At 38.0% G+C, this 14,826-nt stretch overlaps 7 protein-coding genes across 7 annotated transcripts; 3 read left to right on the top strand and 4 right to left on the bottom strand.

Moving 5' to 3' along the window:
- Positions 1-5: 5 nt before the first annotated feature.
- FDP41_007746 (uncharacterized protein) lies at positions 6-3,111 on the top strand (the record flags this gene model as incomplete). The annotated part of the gene is made up of 2 exons (XM_044711524.1): positions 6-3,042; positions 3,095-3,111. 2 exons carry the CDS (start codon positions 6-8, stop codon positions 3,109-3,111), a joined length of 3,054 nt encoding a protein of 1,017 aa, XP_044568544.1.
- A 146-nt stretch (positions 3,112-3,257) lies between these two features.
- Positions 3,258-4,676, bottom strand: FDP41_007745 (uncharacterized protein; the record flags this gene model as incomplete). Its single annotated transcript, XM_044711523.1, has 2 exons — positions 3,258-4,492; positions 4,577-4,676. The coding sequence occupies 2 exons, from the start codon at positions 4,674-4,676 to the stop codon at positions 3,258-3,260; spliced, it is 1,335 nt and encodes a 444-aa protein (XP_044568543.1).
- A 254-nt stretch (positions 4,677-4,930) lies between these two features.
- On the bottom strand, positions 4,931-6,609 carry FDP41_007744 (uncharacterized protein; the record flags this gene model as incomplete). Its single annotated transcript, XM_044711522.1, has 2 exons — positions 4,931-5,388; positions 5,505-6,609. The coding sequence occupies 2 exons, from the start codon at positions 6,607-6,609 to the stop codon at positions 4,931-4,933; spliced, it is 1,563 nt and encodes a 520-aa protein (XP_044568542.1).
- Positions 6,610-6,661: 52 nt separating this feature from the next.
- Positions 6,662-9,586, bottom strand: FDP41_007743 (uncharacterized protein; the record flags this gene model as incomplete). The annotated part of the gene is made up of 1 exon (XM_044711521.1): positions 6,662-9,586. The coding sequence occupies one exon, from the start codon at positions 9,584-9,586 to the stop codon at positions 6,662-6,664; it is 2,925 nt and encodes a 974-aa protein (XP_044568541.1).
- Positions 9,587-10,024: 438 nt separating this feature from the next.
- FDP41_007742 (uncharacterized protein) lies at positions 10,025-11,695 on the top strand (the record flags this gene model as incomplete). Its single annotated transcript, XM_044711520.1, has 1 exon — positions 10,025-11,695. The coding sequence occupies one exon, from the start codon at positions 10,025-10,027 to the stop codon at positions 11,693-11,695; it is 1,671 nt and encodes a 556-aa protein (XP_044568540.1).
- Positions 11,696-11,902: 207 nt separating this feature from the next.
- FDP41_007741 (uncharacterized protein) lies at positions 11,903-13,128 on the top strand (the record flags this gene model as incomplete). Its single annotated transcript, XM_044711519.1, has 2 exons — positions 11,903-13,004; positions 13,118-13,128. The coding sequence occupies 2 exons, from the start codon at positions 11,903-11,905 to the stop codon at positions 13,126-13,128; spliced, it is 1,113 nt and encodes a 370-aa protein (XP_044568539.1).
- Positions 13,129-13,252: 124 nt separating this feature from the next.
- FDP41_007740 (uncharacterized protein) lies at positions 13,253-14,641 on the bottom strand (the record flags this gene model as incomplete). Its single annotated transcript, XM_044711518.1, has 1 exon — positions 13,253-14,641. The coding sequence occupies one exon, from the start codon at positions 14,639-14,641 to the stop codon at positions 13,253-13,255; it is 1,389 nt and encodes a 462-aa protein (XP_044568538.1).
- Between the last annotated feature and the right edge of the window lie 185 nt (positions 14,642-14,826).

Below are 14,826 nucleotides of genomic sequence, written 5' to 3'. Positions count from 1 at the left end.
AAAAAATGAGCAGCCCTTCAACGTTTCAGAGTACTGGTGGTGCTCCTACGATCGGATCAGCACCAACTGTTGGTGGCTCATCATCAACACCCACGACATCAACGACGACAATAAATTCATCCAATAGCAATAACAATCATAATAGTGGCCCAATCAAAAATACCAAGAAACCAAAATCTTTACAGATTGTTTCTTCTCCTCCGATTATTAAAAAACTGCCTGATGATGTGCAACAATTTCTCAAATCGGGAACCAATATTGGATGTCTTTCGGATTGCATTAAAGAATTGGTGGAAAATGCAATCGATGCTCATGCAACGAATATTGAAATTTTATTAACACAATCGGGATTTACTTCCATCTGTGTCAAGGACAATGGAGATGGAATTCCTCAAGAAAATTTCGATACATTATGTAAAAGATATTACACACACAAATATTCGGAAAGTCACAGAGATGGACAACAATGTGATTATTTGGGATATAAAGGAGAGGCTCTCAACAGTATTTGTAATATCAGCAAAGATATACATGTAAAAACAAAGTATGGAGATAATGATTCCGAGTTGGGATCTCATATTATTTATGATAAGAGAGGAGAAAATCTATCTGTGAATTCTATTCGGCACTCGAAAGGAACAACAATCGTTGTGAACGAATTATTTTCTGCAATACCTGTACGAAGAAAATGTTTTCAAAATGATTTGAAAAAGCAATTGGAGCACACTATTACAATCTTGAAGCGAATTGCTCTCATTCATTTCAATATTCGATTTTTATTGAAAGATGGTGACAAGACTCTATTCCTCAAACTAGCAAACATTCAAACGATGAAAGCATCACTTCAAGCGGTATTTGGAGCTGGAAATATTTTTGAACATTTATACTTTTATGATGGAGCATTGAATACAAATACAGCAACAGCAACGATTTCAGCCACGCACGATACACCAAGCACAAATGGAGCAACATTAACAAGTAGTAGTAGTAGTGATAACAGTGTTGTTCACACCAATATCAACTCTTCTTCTGAAAATGCACTGCCTCCTTACTCGATTCAATGCTATGTACCACTTTATGAAACAATTGCAAAATCGAATGATACCACACTAAGTCCTGAAGAATTAACCCCTCTAAAAGACATTACAAAATTTGTCTCAACAACAAAACCTCACATTTATGCCAACAATAGAGTCATTCTGGAATACAAAGAAATCCAGCAAGCCATGAAAGACATCGTTTCAAATTTCTTCAGAAATCAGAAGGGTGTTAGTTCCAATCTATTTTACATTTTGATCATTCGAGTAGATTCCCACTATTTTGATGTGACCATTAATCCTAACAAAACTAAAATGATCAGCTCCTTAGATGAAGCCATTAAAAAAGAGCTTCAAACAAATATCATCAAACACTATGCAGAGGAAGTGAGAAAATTCAAAGAGAATAATTCAATCAAGCTGTTGAGTCAGGATGATCCAAATATTATTGATAATTCCAATGCTGTGCTCAATGTTTCAAGAATATTGGCTTCATCACCCTCCAAGAATAAGAATCAACCACCATCTTCCTTAAATAGCTCACCGAATTCCACAACATTGTCTCTTTCATCACCACCACAACCACAACCATCATTCCTGAATGATACTACACCACAGAGTAGTAGAAGATCAGACGATTCATCATCACCACCTCCTGCTAAAAGCAGCATTTCCAGTGGTTGTAGTGCTGTTTCAAGTGATGGTAGTAGTGTTGGTGGTGGTGGTGGTGGTAAAAACTCATTCCATCAAAGCAACACTAGGACCACCACCACCACTACCACCACTCGAGATGGCTCTCGACAATTAACCTTAATTTCAAGTTTTTCAAAACAAAACAACTCGACACCTAGTACAAGACCACCTCAGAGAGACATTCCTCTCGATGATTCATTACTGGATAGTGTTCAATCTTTGGATGAAATCTTTGGTTCTCCCATTGTTGTTGGAGGAGAAGGAGTGCCAAACAAGAGTGGTAGTGGTGGTGATGGATCAAATCAGAGAGAACCAAACAAGACAACAAGGAGTGAATCACATCGATCATTTCAACGAAATCCCAATGCTATGGAAGATGACGAGGATGACCACTTGTTGCTCAACAATGACCATCGAACAACCACCACTTCTCTGACGAGTAAGCGTGTACATGCTGCTGATTCTCGACATTATTCCTCGCCTTCTTCTTCTTCAACATCTGTGTCAGCACCGCCCTCTTGCATCTCTGACATTAACAACCTGAAATGTACAAATTCAAAAAAGAGGAAAACATTGCAAACGAGTATCAACCTCGTACCGAATGCAACACAACAACAAGAAAGTTCTAATTATGAAATTACGATTCAAGATTCTGTAGAATTGAACGTTGAATATCTCACTAAAAAGAGGAAAAAGTTTATAGAATGCATGACGTCTGAAAGCAGTGCCTATGTCAATAATAACACAGATTGTCGTGTGTTAAAAAGTGAGTTATCAGATCCATCGAAAGTGCAAATTCTTGGAAGTATTCAACACAAGCTTGGAGTTTTATATCATTGTGAACACAAGAACCTTTTGTTTGCGAATCTATTGCAAATGAAAGAAGACTGTCTTTACCACAATCTTCTGCAGACGTACGACTTGAGTACTTCTATAATTCCTCTACAGTCACCTCTTAATTTATTAACCATACTAAGCAAAGATGCAAAAACATCCAAGGCATATCGACGTTTATGTGTTAAGAAGGAATACCAATCTATCTTTCAGCAAAATGGATTTCAAATAGAATTTGAAGTTGAACCATTGCTCAATGAAAAACAAAAAAGGATTGTTAGGATTGATCTTGTAGGAATGGTTAGCAACAATGTATTTAATACAAGCGGAACCAATGATCACTACAGTTATAGCCAGGACAATTTGATTGAGATTCTTTCAAAGATTGACGAATTCGAACGTGATATTTTAAAAAACGAAGAAATAGTCAAACTGATGAGTGAAAGGAAAATTGCAAAAGACGATCTCATCTCTCAATGTAGATTCTTTTTTCGGCCAAACGTTGTCAAGGAATTTATGAAAAATCACAGTCACCGTTATGCATTAGCCACCATTCGGGATTCAACCATCCAAGAAATTTGTACAGACTTGAAAAACACTTCATTGTTGTCACCTTTACAAGATTTTATTGCCCGTTCAACAGGCTCAGAATTAGCAGAGACGGATATTACACACTACTTTACTGTGAAGTCATTAGAGCAATAAAGCCACGATCACCAAAATCAATACAAGAGTAATGGAAGTGAATGCAGTGGAGGCTGATGCATCCAAATACACTTTAACGGCATTGATCGTATCAAGGGAGTTTGAGGTGTTGAAAACAAGTGACCATTGGTTTGTAGAGGCGTCATAAAAGACCAAATTGTTTCCAGTTGCTGCAAACACAGATCCAGCTGTACACTTTGTAATGGCAGCAAAAGTGTTTTCAATTCCACAAGTGCCCACAGCCTTAACTTCCGAGTTGGTCACTGGCCAAGAGTTAGCACCGAGAGCAGCAAAAGCACCTTTGCCACTTGATTTGTAAACATTGACCTTGTCATCAAGGTTTGATCCTCCCAAGACAATGGTTCCCATGGTTGTACTGAATCCTTTAACGTACGCAACCGAGTAGAAATAGCGAGTACCAACACGATCTGGAAGGGAGGCAACAGCAGACCAAGCACCTGTCTTGTGATTGTAGTTGCAAATACCCACACAACCAGAGGTTCCAAAAGTACTAGCAACGACAAAAACATCATCCGTTGACAAGGCATTCACATTGTAATAGATATCGTACACTGTAGAAGTTGGTCCGTTGGTAGGGAAGGTCCAAGTATTGGTAGAGACGTCATACACTCCAAAGTATGCACCAGAAGAGAAATGTGCAGCTACGTAGACTTTGTTACTGTCGAAAAGTGCATAATCGCTTTTAACAATCTTTGTCACTTGGGTAACAGACTCAGTACCCAATGGAACCCACTTCTTCTGGGTGTAGGACCATCTTGCAAGGTTGCTAATGCTGTTTTCTCCGTTTTGGTAGAGAGTGAAACTACCACCCACATAAACATCTCTTAGATTAGAACCAAGCATGCTGTTAATGGAGGCGACTTTATAGTCGGTAGCAATAGTAACCACATTTGCCCCGTTGTTCATGTACGCTCCGTTATTAACAACACTTTGCCATTTGGAATCAGTCTCAACATTTTTGACGCTTGTTGCAGAAAAGTTCAAACCGTGGAATGCAATTGGGGCAGTAAGGGAAATGGATGAGTTTCCGCCTCCAACCGATGAAAAAGCTCCTCCAATGTAAACAAAACCAAAAATATCGACGTGAATACAATCGACTCTTCCATTGGCACCACCTTCCAAGGAATCAAATAACTTGGTCTTTAAGTCATAATAACCAATGTTATTGACTGTTTTTCCTTGGATGGTACTGAAGGAACCACCTGATTGTTGTTGTAGGGATAGGAATAGTTAAAATATTAAAAATTCATCATCATCATCGTGATGAAACATTTGCAATCACTTACCAAAATATGCCTTGGTCGTGATTGGTAAGGTCAGAGCCTCACACACTGCCAATAAGGCTAGCAAAGCAACAGCAACACTCCAAAATCTACAGGCGCTCATTTTTTTGTTGGGAAACTTTTGGTGGTAACCGTAGAACTTCGAGTGAAGTTGGGCACAAGCTTACAATGAACTAGTCGAACCAATCAAACTGAATCATTGTCTGTTGTTGTTGATACAACCGACCCGAAACGAAGAAGGAATTCGACAAAGAGGGAAAAAACTCTTCACTTGAAGGAAAGTCTCACCAGTGGTCAAATTCTAAACTGTAGTTCAAAATCAAATTCAGCCTTATCCTTGATGTTAAAAGGTTATTTCTAATTAGAAGCTCCTTCACATGTAACAATAGAAATGTCATAATATTTGGGTCTCAAAAGTCGATGGTGGAAATGCTTGGAAGCAGATCGAGTCGTTTCCAAATAAATAATTGATAAACTTTCATCACAGTCGTTCGTATAACCTCCTCCAATAGCTATTAATTTACATTTCTCACTGTACGCAGCAGGCATGGAATATCTTCCCTTGAAGCCATAATATGATAAATCAAAGCTGCAAAACTCTCTACTCTCAGCATCATACAGGTATATAAACTTAGACATATCTGAGCCATTTCCATACGCTATTTGTGAGCCACCAACTACAGCAATGACACTATTCGATATTGTCAAGAGTTGATGTCCTGAGAGTGTTGGCATTCTGAATATGGTTGGGTCCAGCAGTTCCCAGGTGTTTGTGGCAAAATGGAAGATAAAGCATTGAGAAGAAAGAGGAGCTCCTAAAGTTGTCATGAATCAAGTAAATGAAAAGGTTGAAAAAAGTTCAAAACCGGTTATTTGATTCACAGCAAGACATGAAAGGTTAAATACGGTTGCAGTTCAAGAGTTGACTTACCTTGACCTGGTCTCAATTTTCCACCACATACCATCATAATGTCATACTTTTCTAAATATGTCGCAGAATGATATGCACGATGAGAAAACGATTCACCCTTAACAGTCACTGGCTCTATTGTGAATGTCTTAAAATCAAAAACCAACATTTCTCTTTCAAAGGTCCCACTTCGACCTGCATTGCCTCCTAACACATACATCTTTCCTCGTCGTATAATGGCTGTATGACCTTCCCTGAAGGGTACTTCACCAGGAGCATCATTGGCTTCCGTTTTACCAATTAATTTAAATTTGCTTGTCAATATTTCTGAGACACATTCATCATTAATGCTACCACCACTATTGTTTTGATCTGCAGATCCATTCTTAAATGTCATTTTCAGAACATCATTAGACATGATACGCCCACGTATGAATCCACCATAAATATAAACACAATTGTTTTGTGAATCAAATGCCGTTGAATGATATATGCGACAACTGGGACGATCTTTTGAAATGGTCGTCGAACGAAAATCTCTTGGCTTAAAAACACTGGCATTTGGTTGAGTAGCTTGCAGTTGATATTTTTCTCGAGCTTGTTTCATGACTGTTGTCAAGTTCAAATCGTCTAAAACCACAGTATCCATGTCGATAGCAGGAAAAAAAGGTTCTTCATCATCCTCAGATCTGGGTAATTTCGGTGACTCTATCGTTGAAGGGTGATCCAGAATTGCGCGAGGTGAGTGCAATCTCACAAATTCTACAAAATCAACATCTTCCATAGCATGTTCATACCATCGTTCAAATCCATTAAATAAATAAAATCGATCAACATCTTCTTCAACTTCATATCGTACATTGGCGAACTGCAAGGGACTAGTTTTCCTTGTCTTTTGAGGTGCACTAATAAACACAGCGCTTGCGTTTCCAGTCGGATGCCAAGGGATGCCGTACAAGCCTAATCCTCGAACTTTTGCAAAACTTGAAATTTGGTACTCGATCGGAATCATCATACTCGCTTGATCATGAGGTTTTAAAAATAATTCTTCAATGGATTGAGATCTTTCTGAAGGACTTTCATCATTATTGATGTCGATAAGCAAAGATACTGAATGACTTTGCATTTTTTAAAAAAATTGTGTTTGCGAATTTTGATTCAATAAATATTGAAGTCATTTATGGGTGAGGTGGTTTTGGAGGCTTTTGTGCTTGACCTACTTCACCTCGAGATGAGTGTGACATAATGGATTTGCTGGTGGATGAAGATACCTTGTTTGGTGAATATTTTGGATTAAAATCGTCAGCCACAAGGATTTGCGTTGGATTGGGCAACTTGGTATTTGAACCACCAGCCCATTTTACATTTTTCTCATCTCTTTTGAGCAATTTAAGTTTGTTATTTGTGGGGATAGACCCAACTTGACCTGGAAAAATTAATTCTGTGTTCGAAAACTCGTCTAATTTTCGTTTTCTATTTAGTTGAGTGTTGTTAAAGGTGTTGGGTGACATGAATAATTCAGACTCAGAGTTGTCACTCAATGATGAAGCATTTGGGGTGCTGTTTAAGGAGGAGGTCATCATGGAGGAATTCAGGAAAGGAGAAGGTGAAATAAAGCTGCTGTTGAGTAATCGTGAGGTTGACTGTTTGACTGGAGTTTGCTGTCTGTTCAAAATTTTGGATTTGGGAGAAAGAAGGATTTGTTGTTGCGGTTCTCTGCTTGTATCTGATCGTTGTCTATTATTGTGGGAGACCAGCTTTTGGACGGTAGGAGAGAGTATGGATGATTGGGATAGGGGTTGTTTGTTGTCACTTTGATTTTGAATTGCCCTATTTGGGTGTGATTTGTGGGAAATAGGAGAAGGTGAAAACACGGAAAAGAATTTGGTTGGTTTTGGAGTGATGGTAGTTGATAAAGGATGACGCTGGTCCATGTTGCTGGTCGTTGTTGGGAGATTGGTTGCTCTTGTTAATGGTCTACTCAATCGCAATGTCTGTTTTGGTGTTCCTATTAGGCTAATGTTGGAAATATCCAACGGATCAGTTGTTGGTAAACTCTTATCCATATGTTCTTCTGTGCTCTCAGGTAAGGAATGAGTTCGATCTTTTTCCATAATGATCTGCTCCTGATTGTCCTTATCATTTTCTATGTGTGAATTTTCTGCAGAGACATTATTTTGTTCTAACTCCTCTTCTAATTTCCTAAGCTTTACGTCATGTTCTTTTTGGAGTGCTTCTATTACCTCTGTTTCTTGATCCAATTGATCCAACAAGTCCTCAACCTGTTCTTTCTGAGACTTTTTAGAAATAACCTTTTCATCAATAATGCGCAAAAGCTCCTCTGTTTGTTTCTTTTGTTTCTTGATTTCATAGTCCAATACTTGACACGTCTCGTCATCCAACAATGATTCATTATTGTTTCTGTTTTCTTCTTCTTCCATCGAGTTTCTTTTTCGCTTTTTATCAGAAATAGCCTCATGATCATTTTGTTCAATATTCGGATGCTTGGTAACACTTTCTAAGAATGTAGCCAAAACGTCATCAACTTTTTTTGAAAATTCAGCTATAGATCGTTTCTTAATCGTGAGTTGGTTTTCAAGGTCCTTGCTTTGAACAACATCTAGTTTTTTTGTACCTATTGGTGTGGAATATTCTTTTCTTGTAATATAGCCCAAAATACAGGCTTGGATGATTTGCAGTGTTTGCAATGTATGGGTGTGCTCCGATCTAGTTAATTTGGATTTAACAAGAGCTTGGATAACGAGGCTTGCGTCCAAATAAATGTCTTGAGAGTTCTCTAAATTTTCTATAATGTTGCTTGACATTTTCTCTTTTTGCATTTCATTCTTATAAGACCTAGCGCAAATAAATGAGCGAACGAAAGCCTGTAGTTCTGTAATATTGCAATATTGTCGTTTTACAAGATTTCTGATCTCTTTTCCTCTGATAGCAGATTCAATTATGATGATCTGTTCTCTTATTTGCTTTTCTTGCTCTAATATACGTCTCCTGTCCAAAGCAACCACACATAATGACTGCATGACACTAATGGCTGATGTTAATTTTTGCATTTTGCTCCGTACTAATTTTGCTCGGAATGCTGCTTGCATCATTGCAGCTCCACAGATAACCTGAGACAGATTGCGTCTCTGTTGTGTTGCCACGACAGCAGATTGTATTAATCGAGCACTTTGATTTATCCTACCTATGTATTGTCTATTAATGAGACTTCTGAAAAGAGCAGAAATCATTGTTGAGATTTCATTCTTTCGAAATTCTTCCTCTTGTAATTTCTTTTTCTCCAACTCTTCTAATCTTTCTTTTCGCTTCCTTATCAACTCATTTCTAACGCAATATCTAGAGCATAAAGATTGAATAGTAATCGCTGACTTTAAAAGATTTTCGTATGTATTTCTCACTTGAAAACCTCTATACCTAGCTTGATACAAGCACACAGCTGATGTCATCTGTTCTCTCTTCAGTCTAGTGCTCTCTCTTAGCTGAGAACATGATTTTTGAGCCAAAACTTTTCGCCAACGGCTTTGTATTACGTTTAAATGGTGTAATTGCCGTGAGAAGTCTTGTTCACAGAGTTTTCTCAAATAAATGCTTTGGATTGTTAATGCCAAAAGCGATCTTGATGATTCGTCAATTGCATTGTTTCCATTATGTATCTCCGAATTTGTAGTCTCACCATTCTCGGAAGACTTTTTAGGAGTAAATAACATATCATCATCACGGTTTTCTGGATGAGTATTTTCTTGATTATGTATATTATTATCATTAGTGATAGCATTATTTTCTGAAGGTGCTGGTTGTTTTAATTCCTCATCATCACTTTCAACATTCTTTTTTCTTCTCCTCCGAGCTTTTACAGGGGTTTTTTGAATGGGAAATTTTTCACTTTGATCCATCAAGTCCTCATCCACAGATGTTGATTGTTGTACAATTACTACAGTTTCAGTCTTCTTCTTTCTTTTTGGTCGCTCCTTCACCGGTGTTTTCGTGAGAAGAGAAGCTGAATCCGATGGTTCCTTCTCTTCCTTTCTTGTTTCTTCTTTATCTTGCCTTGCTGCTTTGCTTCTTCGAGTTGAAACAGGCATTTTTGTTTGAATAAAAAATTAAAATGCTCTCTTTTTCAAAAATATTATCGATCGGAAAGGATACACTTTCAAAAAGCTTTCAAATTTGACGAATCCTTGTGATCACAACAACAAGTATTTTAGTCGATGAATTCATTGTTTAATTAGGACTTGAATATGGGAATTCTCTCTCTGGGGTGCACCCGCCCAAGATGCAAACAACAATGGCATCACAAGACCTCAAACGTTTCCGCCTTTTCTCTGGTTGTGTCCGTTGGTCATTGAAAATATTATATTGAAAAAACTGCATCTCTTTGCTTCGCGTTCGATCTTCATAGTATTACACCTTTGTTTGTCGTTTCTGCCGAGTCACCGAGCAAACACTCTTTGTTCCAAACAAATACCTATTACAATTATTGGATTGTAAATATTGCAGAATTATTCAAATATTAATTGAAAATGGGAAATAAGCATTCTCAAGGAAAGAAGAGCCATGGAGGGGAATATCTTAAAAGATCATCCAGCCAAACACCAAAAAGCTTTTCCTCCAATCAGCATTCATTGGAGAAATCACGTCATTCCTCTTTGGCTAATTTAAAACATCTATTAAGAGGTAATTCAAAGGAAACGTTGAAACAAGTTTTCAAGATGGCAGAGACCATAAATAAGGATGCAACCATCGTTGTGACAGCCCATCCAATGACAACATTTGGCGATTACGACTCTGGGAGAGATCAAAAAGTTCCTCAAAAGAATGCTTGTGTCAATGCTCATGATCAGGTTCCATTTACGAGATCACGCTCCTCTGCTCTTATTAATGCAATTCTCATTAAGAAATTAGAGGAAGCCAAATACCAACAACCTCCAATCAAAAGTCCTGAAACTCCACATTATGACACGGCAAGACAATTAATGTTCCACAAAGAGGATGAAAAGTTACCATCTTCATCATGGCAAGATGTCTGTCCAATTGGGTTTGATCCTCGTTCTCCAACTCCTGACGTTGCAAGAACTCCAATCAAAAAACAAGGTTCCATGATCACCAGAGATCTTGACGTGAGAGAATTGAACAAGTTAATTGATTTGAATGCAATTCCATTTGATGACGAACATTTGAGATTACACTCTCAAGTAGCATTCACTCCAACGGATGGTAACATGTTGACCTCATCAGGAAGAAGTATTATGGATGACGATGGTGACGAACATAACGAAGATGTGCCAGTGATGGAAGAAACACAAAAATCTTCAAAACCAGCTCCTAAAAAGGTGACCGATGTATCAAATGATGATTTGAGCTTTTCAAAACGCAATAGCTTCGTCTTGCCATCTCCTATCCTTGCATTTGATCCAAGTAAGAAGCATCGTAAATTACCACCTAACAATAAGGAAATCCTTGATATACCAATGTTGAATATTGAATCAAAAGATGACATTCAAGCCAACAATCCACAACTCCTGGTTGACCAAGAGTTGGTGACACCTGCAGCCAATAACACTCCATCCACACAAGGTATTCAAGAAATGGGAACCATTCCACCCGAAAGTTGTGAGTTTCACAAAGAAGATGACTTTGAAATACTACCCAATGATATGAACAATAATACAGATGAGCCGCTACCATCGAATGGTCCAACCATCTCAATGAAAAAGATGCCTTCCCTTAAACCTGTTCCCTTCATGACACCACAACCATACCATGGAGGCTACATGTCACCCTCTCCCTTGCATAGAGCAGCAGCTGCTGCCACTAATTCATCACCATTATTTGGTAATCACAGTCCAAGCTCAGAAGAAGCATGTCCTTCATCCAATTCTGATTCCACTACAGATAGTACTATTAGTTCTGTATATGCTACTCCAACAACACCAACACGGAATGATCATAAGGAAAATTATTCAAACAAACAAGAACCCATTTTCACAAATATTGCTGTCATTACAAACAATGGAGCCAAGTTTTTACCAAAGCTAGCTACCAATAAGGAAGTCTCATCACGAACAAATCATAGAGATCACGCAGCAACAGTAGTCGCCACTAAACATCATCCTCCCCATCATTTAAAAAAGAGCTCGAAGAGTCCTTTGAAAGACATTTCCAACAATAATTTCAACAATTACATTAGATGATTTTGAGGAAGGAAACCGACCCGAATAAACAACGTCATTACCAAATTCTTTAGAGAGTTTTCCAAAACAATCTTGATTTCTCTCGATGTAACTAATTTCGTCTTGCTTTTAAAAGTAGAGTGACTAAACCCAAATTGGGATTCATCGTAATAAATTGAAAGTTGGCGCCAAACAAGAAAACGACAAAAAAATAGCCATTCTTTTCAAATGCTCAAACAATCAACGCAACAACAAATTGGCTCACACGGTTCGGTCTTTCAGATCGAACAGAATTTATCTCAAAGATACCCTTACAAAGAAATACCATTCAATGAACGAATGCAAAATGTTGTCTATGATTCATTCGGTTATATGGGATTACAAAGAAATATTGACATGATCAAGGACACCAAATTTTCAAATGAGGAACGAATTAAATCCTTGAAACTTATATTCAACTCGTGTATTAATCCCGATATGAAAGCAAGAGCCATTACTCAATTTAAGATTGTCGATTCCTTACAATATCTTTTCAGCTCCGATTTTCAGAACTCTGTCGCAACGATATCGCACAGAATTTTGCTCAATGAATGGGCAAGCAAGATTGTTTATTCCTTAGCAAGCATTTCAACATTTAAAGAGGCCCTAAAACCACTGATTTTTCCCTTGCTCACTGTGATCACTGGGGATATCATGAAAGGCTCAAGCACAAAACTCAAACACACCACACACTATAGAGACAAGGTTGCTGCAGCTCAAGCTCTTCACCAATTCAGCCTTTGTCACATAGGATGTAAAGTTCTTCTCTCCTATGACATGGAGCGGAAAGACGACAACAAAATTTTAGATGTTCTAATTTATACCATGAACAATTCAACAAGCGAACTTCTAATTGAGTATTGTGTCAAGACCGTCTCAAGTATGTGTGAGTTAAATTCAACAGCAAGAGATCTAGCAGCAAGCTTAAATATTGTAAATTCCTTGAATACCTTGCTAGATATGTTTGAAATGTATCCAATTTCGCTGACAGCAAATGCGTGCCTGCTAGTGTGGAATGTATCTTTGGATGGGCAAGGAAAGCCGTATTGCAAGGATCACATACCAAAGTTGGGACGTGTGATAGAGTACGCCCTTAAAAACATCGAAACCATTGATCTAGATAATATTCCAGAGAATGATACTTTTTCAATCCATCTTTTAGCTTCACTGCAGTATTGCATTGGCGCAATGTCATCTATTTTGGTGTTTGAGGAGAGTAAAATTTTATTGACAAAGAATGTGCATTCAGAGGACAATAGAAGGCAAGAAATCAATTCAGTGAACTTGCTCTGTAGGTGTTTGAACTCCCTCAGAGATCGAAGCTCCATGCTTAATCAATTGGCTTTCAAACGACATTGCGAATACGGTTCTGCTATTGAGAGAAACATTTTATCTGCGATAAAGCTCGGAAGTGAGCTGCCTCGAGTTCGAGACTCATTCTCGAAAATACTCAAGCAACACACAGATGGTGAAAGCTCAAAAGGAACATTATTCGATTTTGTGTATCGTGAAGAGTCACATTTGTTTTATCCCACTTCATTATAAATTCTCCTTAAAGAAGGTGGTCATTCTTTGATAATACTTTTCTGGCTCAGACAACATTAAGATACAATGATCCTTACAGTCTGAAAATGTGTGCTTTAGTTCCTTACTGTTGACATCTCCATAATAGGTCGAAACTTTCAAATGATCAAGCTTGGAAGCCAAAGCGCTGCATCTCTCTGAATTTTGCATGGGCACAAGAATATCACTTTTTGGATGATCAAAATGAATGGCGACCTTATGCACCAATACTTGAGTTCCACTTTCATCGTTGCCACTACGACTACTCTCGAGCTCCACTCGCTTATTCCACAATCGAAATGCATCATTCAAGAATGGAGGATAACTGTGGTGAGGATGATTTGGTTTTGCCACCACAGAGCCAAATAATTGAATGGCAGGCCACAATACATATCGAGCAATTTTCATTCGCATTGAATCCAATTCCAATCGATCGTCATGACCCACAATATAACCCAACACTCGATACAAATTCGATTGCAATGTAAATTCGATATCACAGGCTGGACTATCCAAGAACATGGCTCGAATGGAGTCCTTGTTGTGAGGTGTTGATTTCAAATAGGCAGTCATGATGGTTGCTCCTCCTTTCGATAATCCATACAATCCAACATGTTCGTATCCATATTGAGATTTTACATGATCAATGGCTCCTAACAAGTCTGCATATTCTAAACTTCCATACGTGCTGTAGGACTTGTCTGAAAGAAGGACACTTGGATATTCCTTTTCGGATTGGCCATGATTTCTCAATTCAAAGGTGAAAAAATCATATTCTCCATTCGGGAAGGCATTCAACATCATTTGAAGTGGAATGGTAATGGTATAATGATTCTGTCTCATGCGAAATCCATGAACGAAAATGATGACCTTTTTAGTGGTTGTTGCTGAAGTTACCTCTGTAGAGGATGAAGATGATGAAGACGATTTGATTCGGTACAATCTTCCATTAAGGTTCACTCGATACGGAACATCCTCAGTTTCTCTACTCGTAAAAGACACATTGGATATTTCAATGGAATTCTTCATGGTAATCATCTTTTCGGTGAGTCCTTTCAAGAATTTGTGGCTCATAGTTGCATTTCTCCAATCGCTGCAATTTATATAAGTCTGAACACCAAAAATTGAGTTTTCTCTTGATTTCAAGTAACCTTCTGTGTAGAACTTGTCAGAGAGAGAAAACATGGCATGATACATGAAATGACCTAATAGTAAATAGAAGGTCAAGAGAAGAAGAAGGAAGAAGATACATGTATTCCGAATGCAAGTAGATGGAGTTTTTGGAGAGTTTGATTTTTCTTGATGTTTCAGTGGTACTGATGGAGCACTGTGATTACCCGATGATGATGAGGATGAAGAGGTCATGATGATGGTTTGAAAAGAAATGTATTTATCAGCCAATAACTAGTTCGATTGATGGCAGCAAAATATGATCAACAATATAATAAACTCTATGATTATATTACAGGAATTATCAAGATGACAAGATTATACTCTCTCTTTACACGATGGATTCTTTCAAGTGTAAAGGGTGATGAGCCACACGAATG

The sequence above is a fragment of the Naegleria fowleri genome, assembly GCF_008403515.1.
Source record: "Naegleria fowleri strain ATCC 30894 chromosome Unknown tig4, whole genome shotgun sequence".
Classification (NCBI taxonomy): Eukaryota; Heterolobosea; class Eutetramitea; order Acrasida; family Naegleriidae; genus Naegleria; species Naegleria fowleri.
This window is presented reverse-complemented; position numbering and strand designations above follow the sequence as displayed.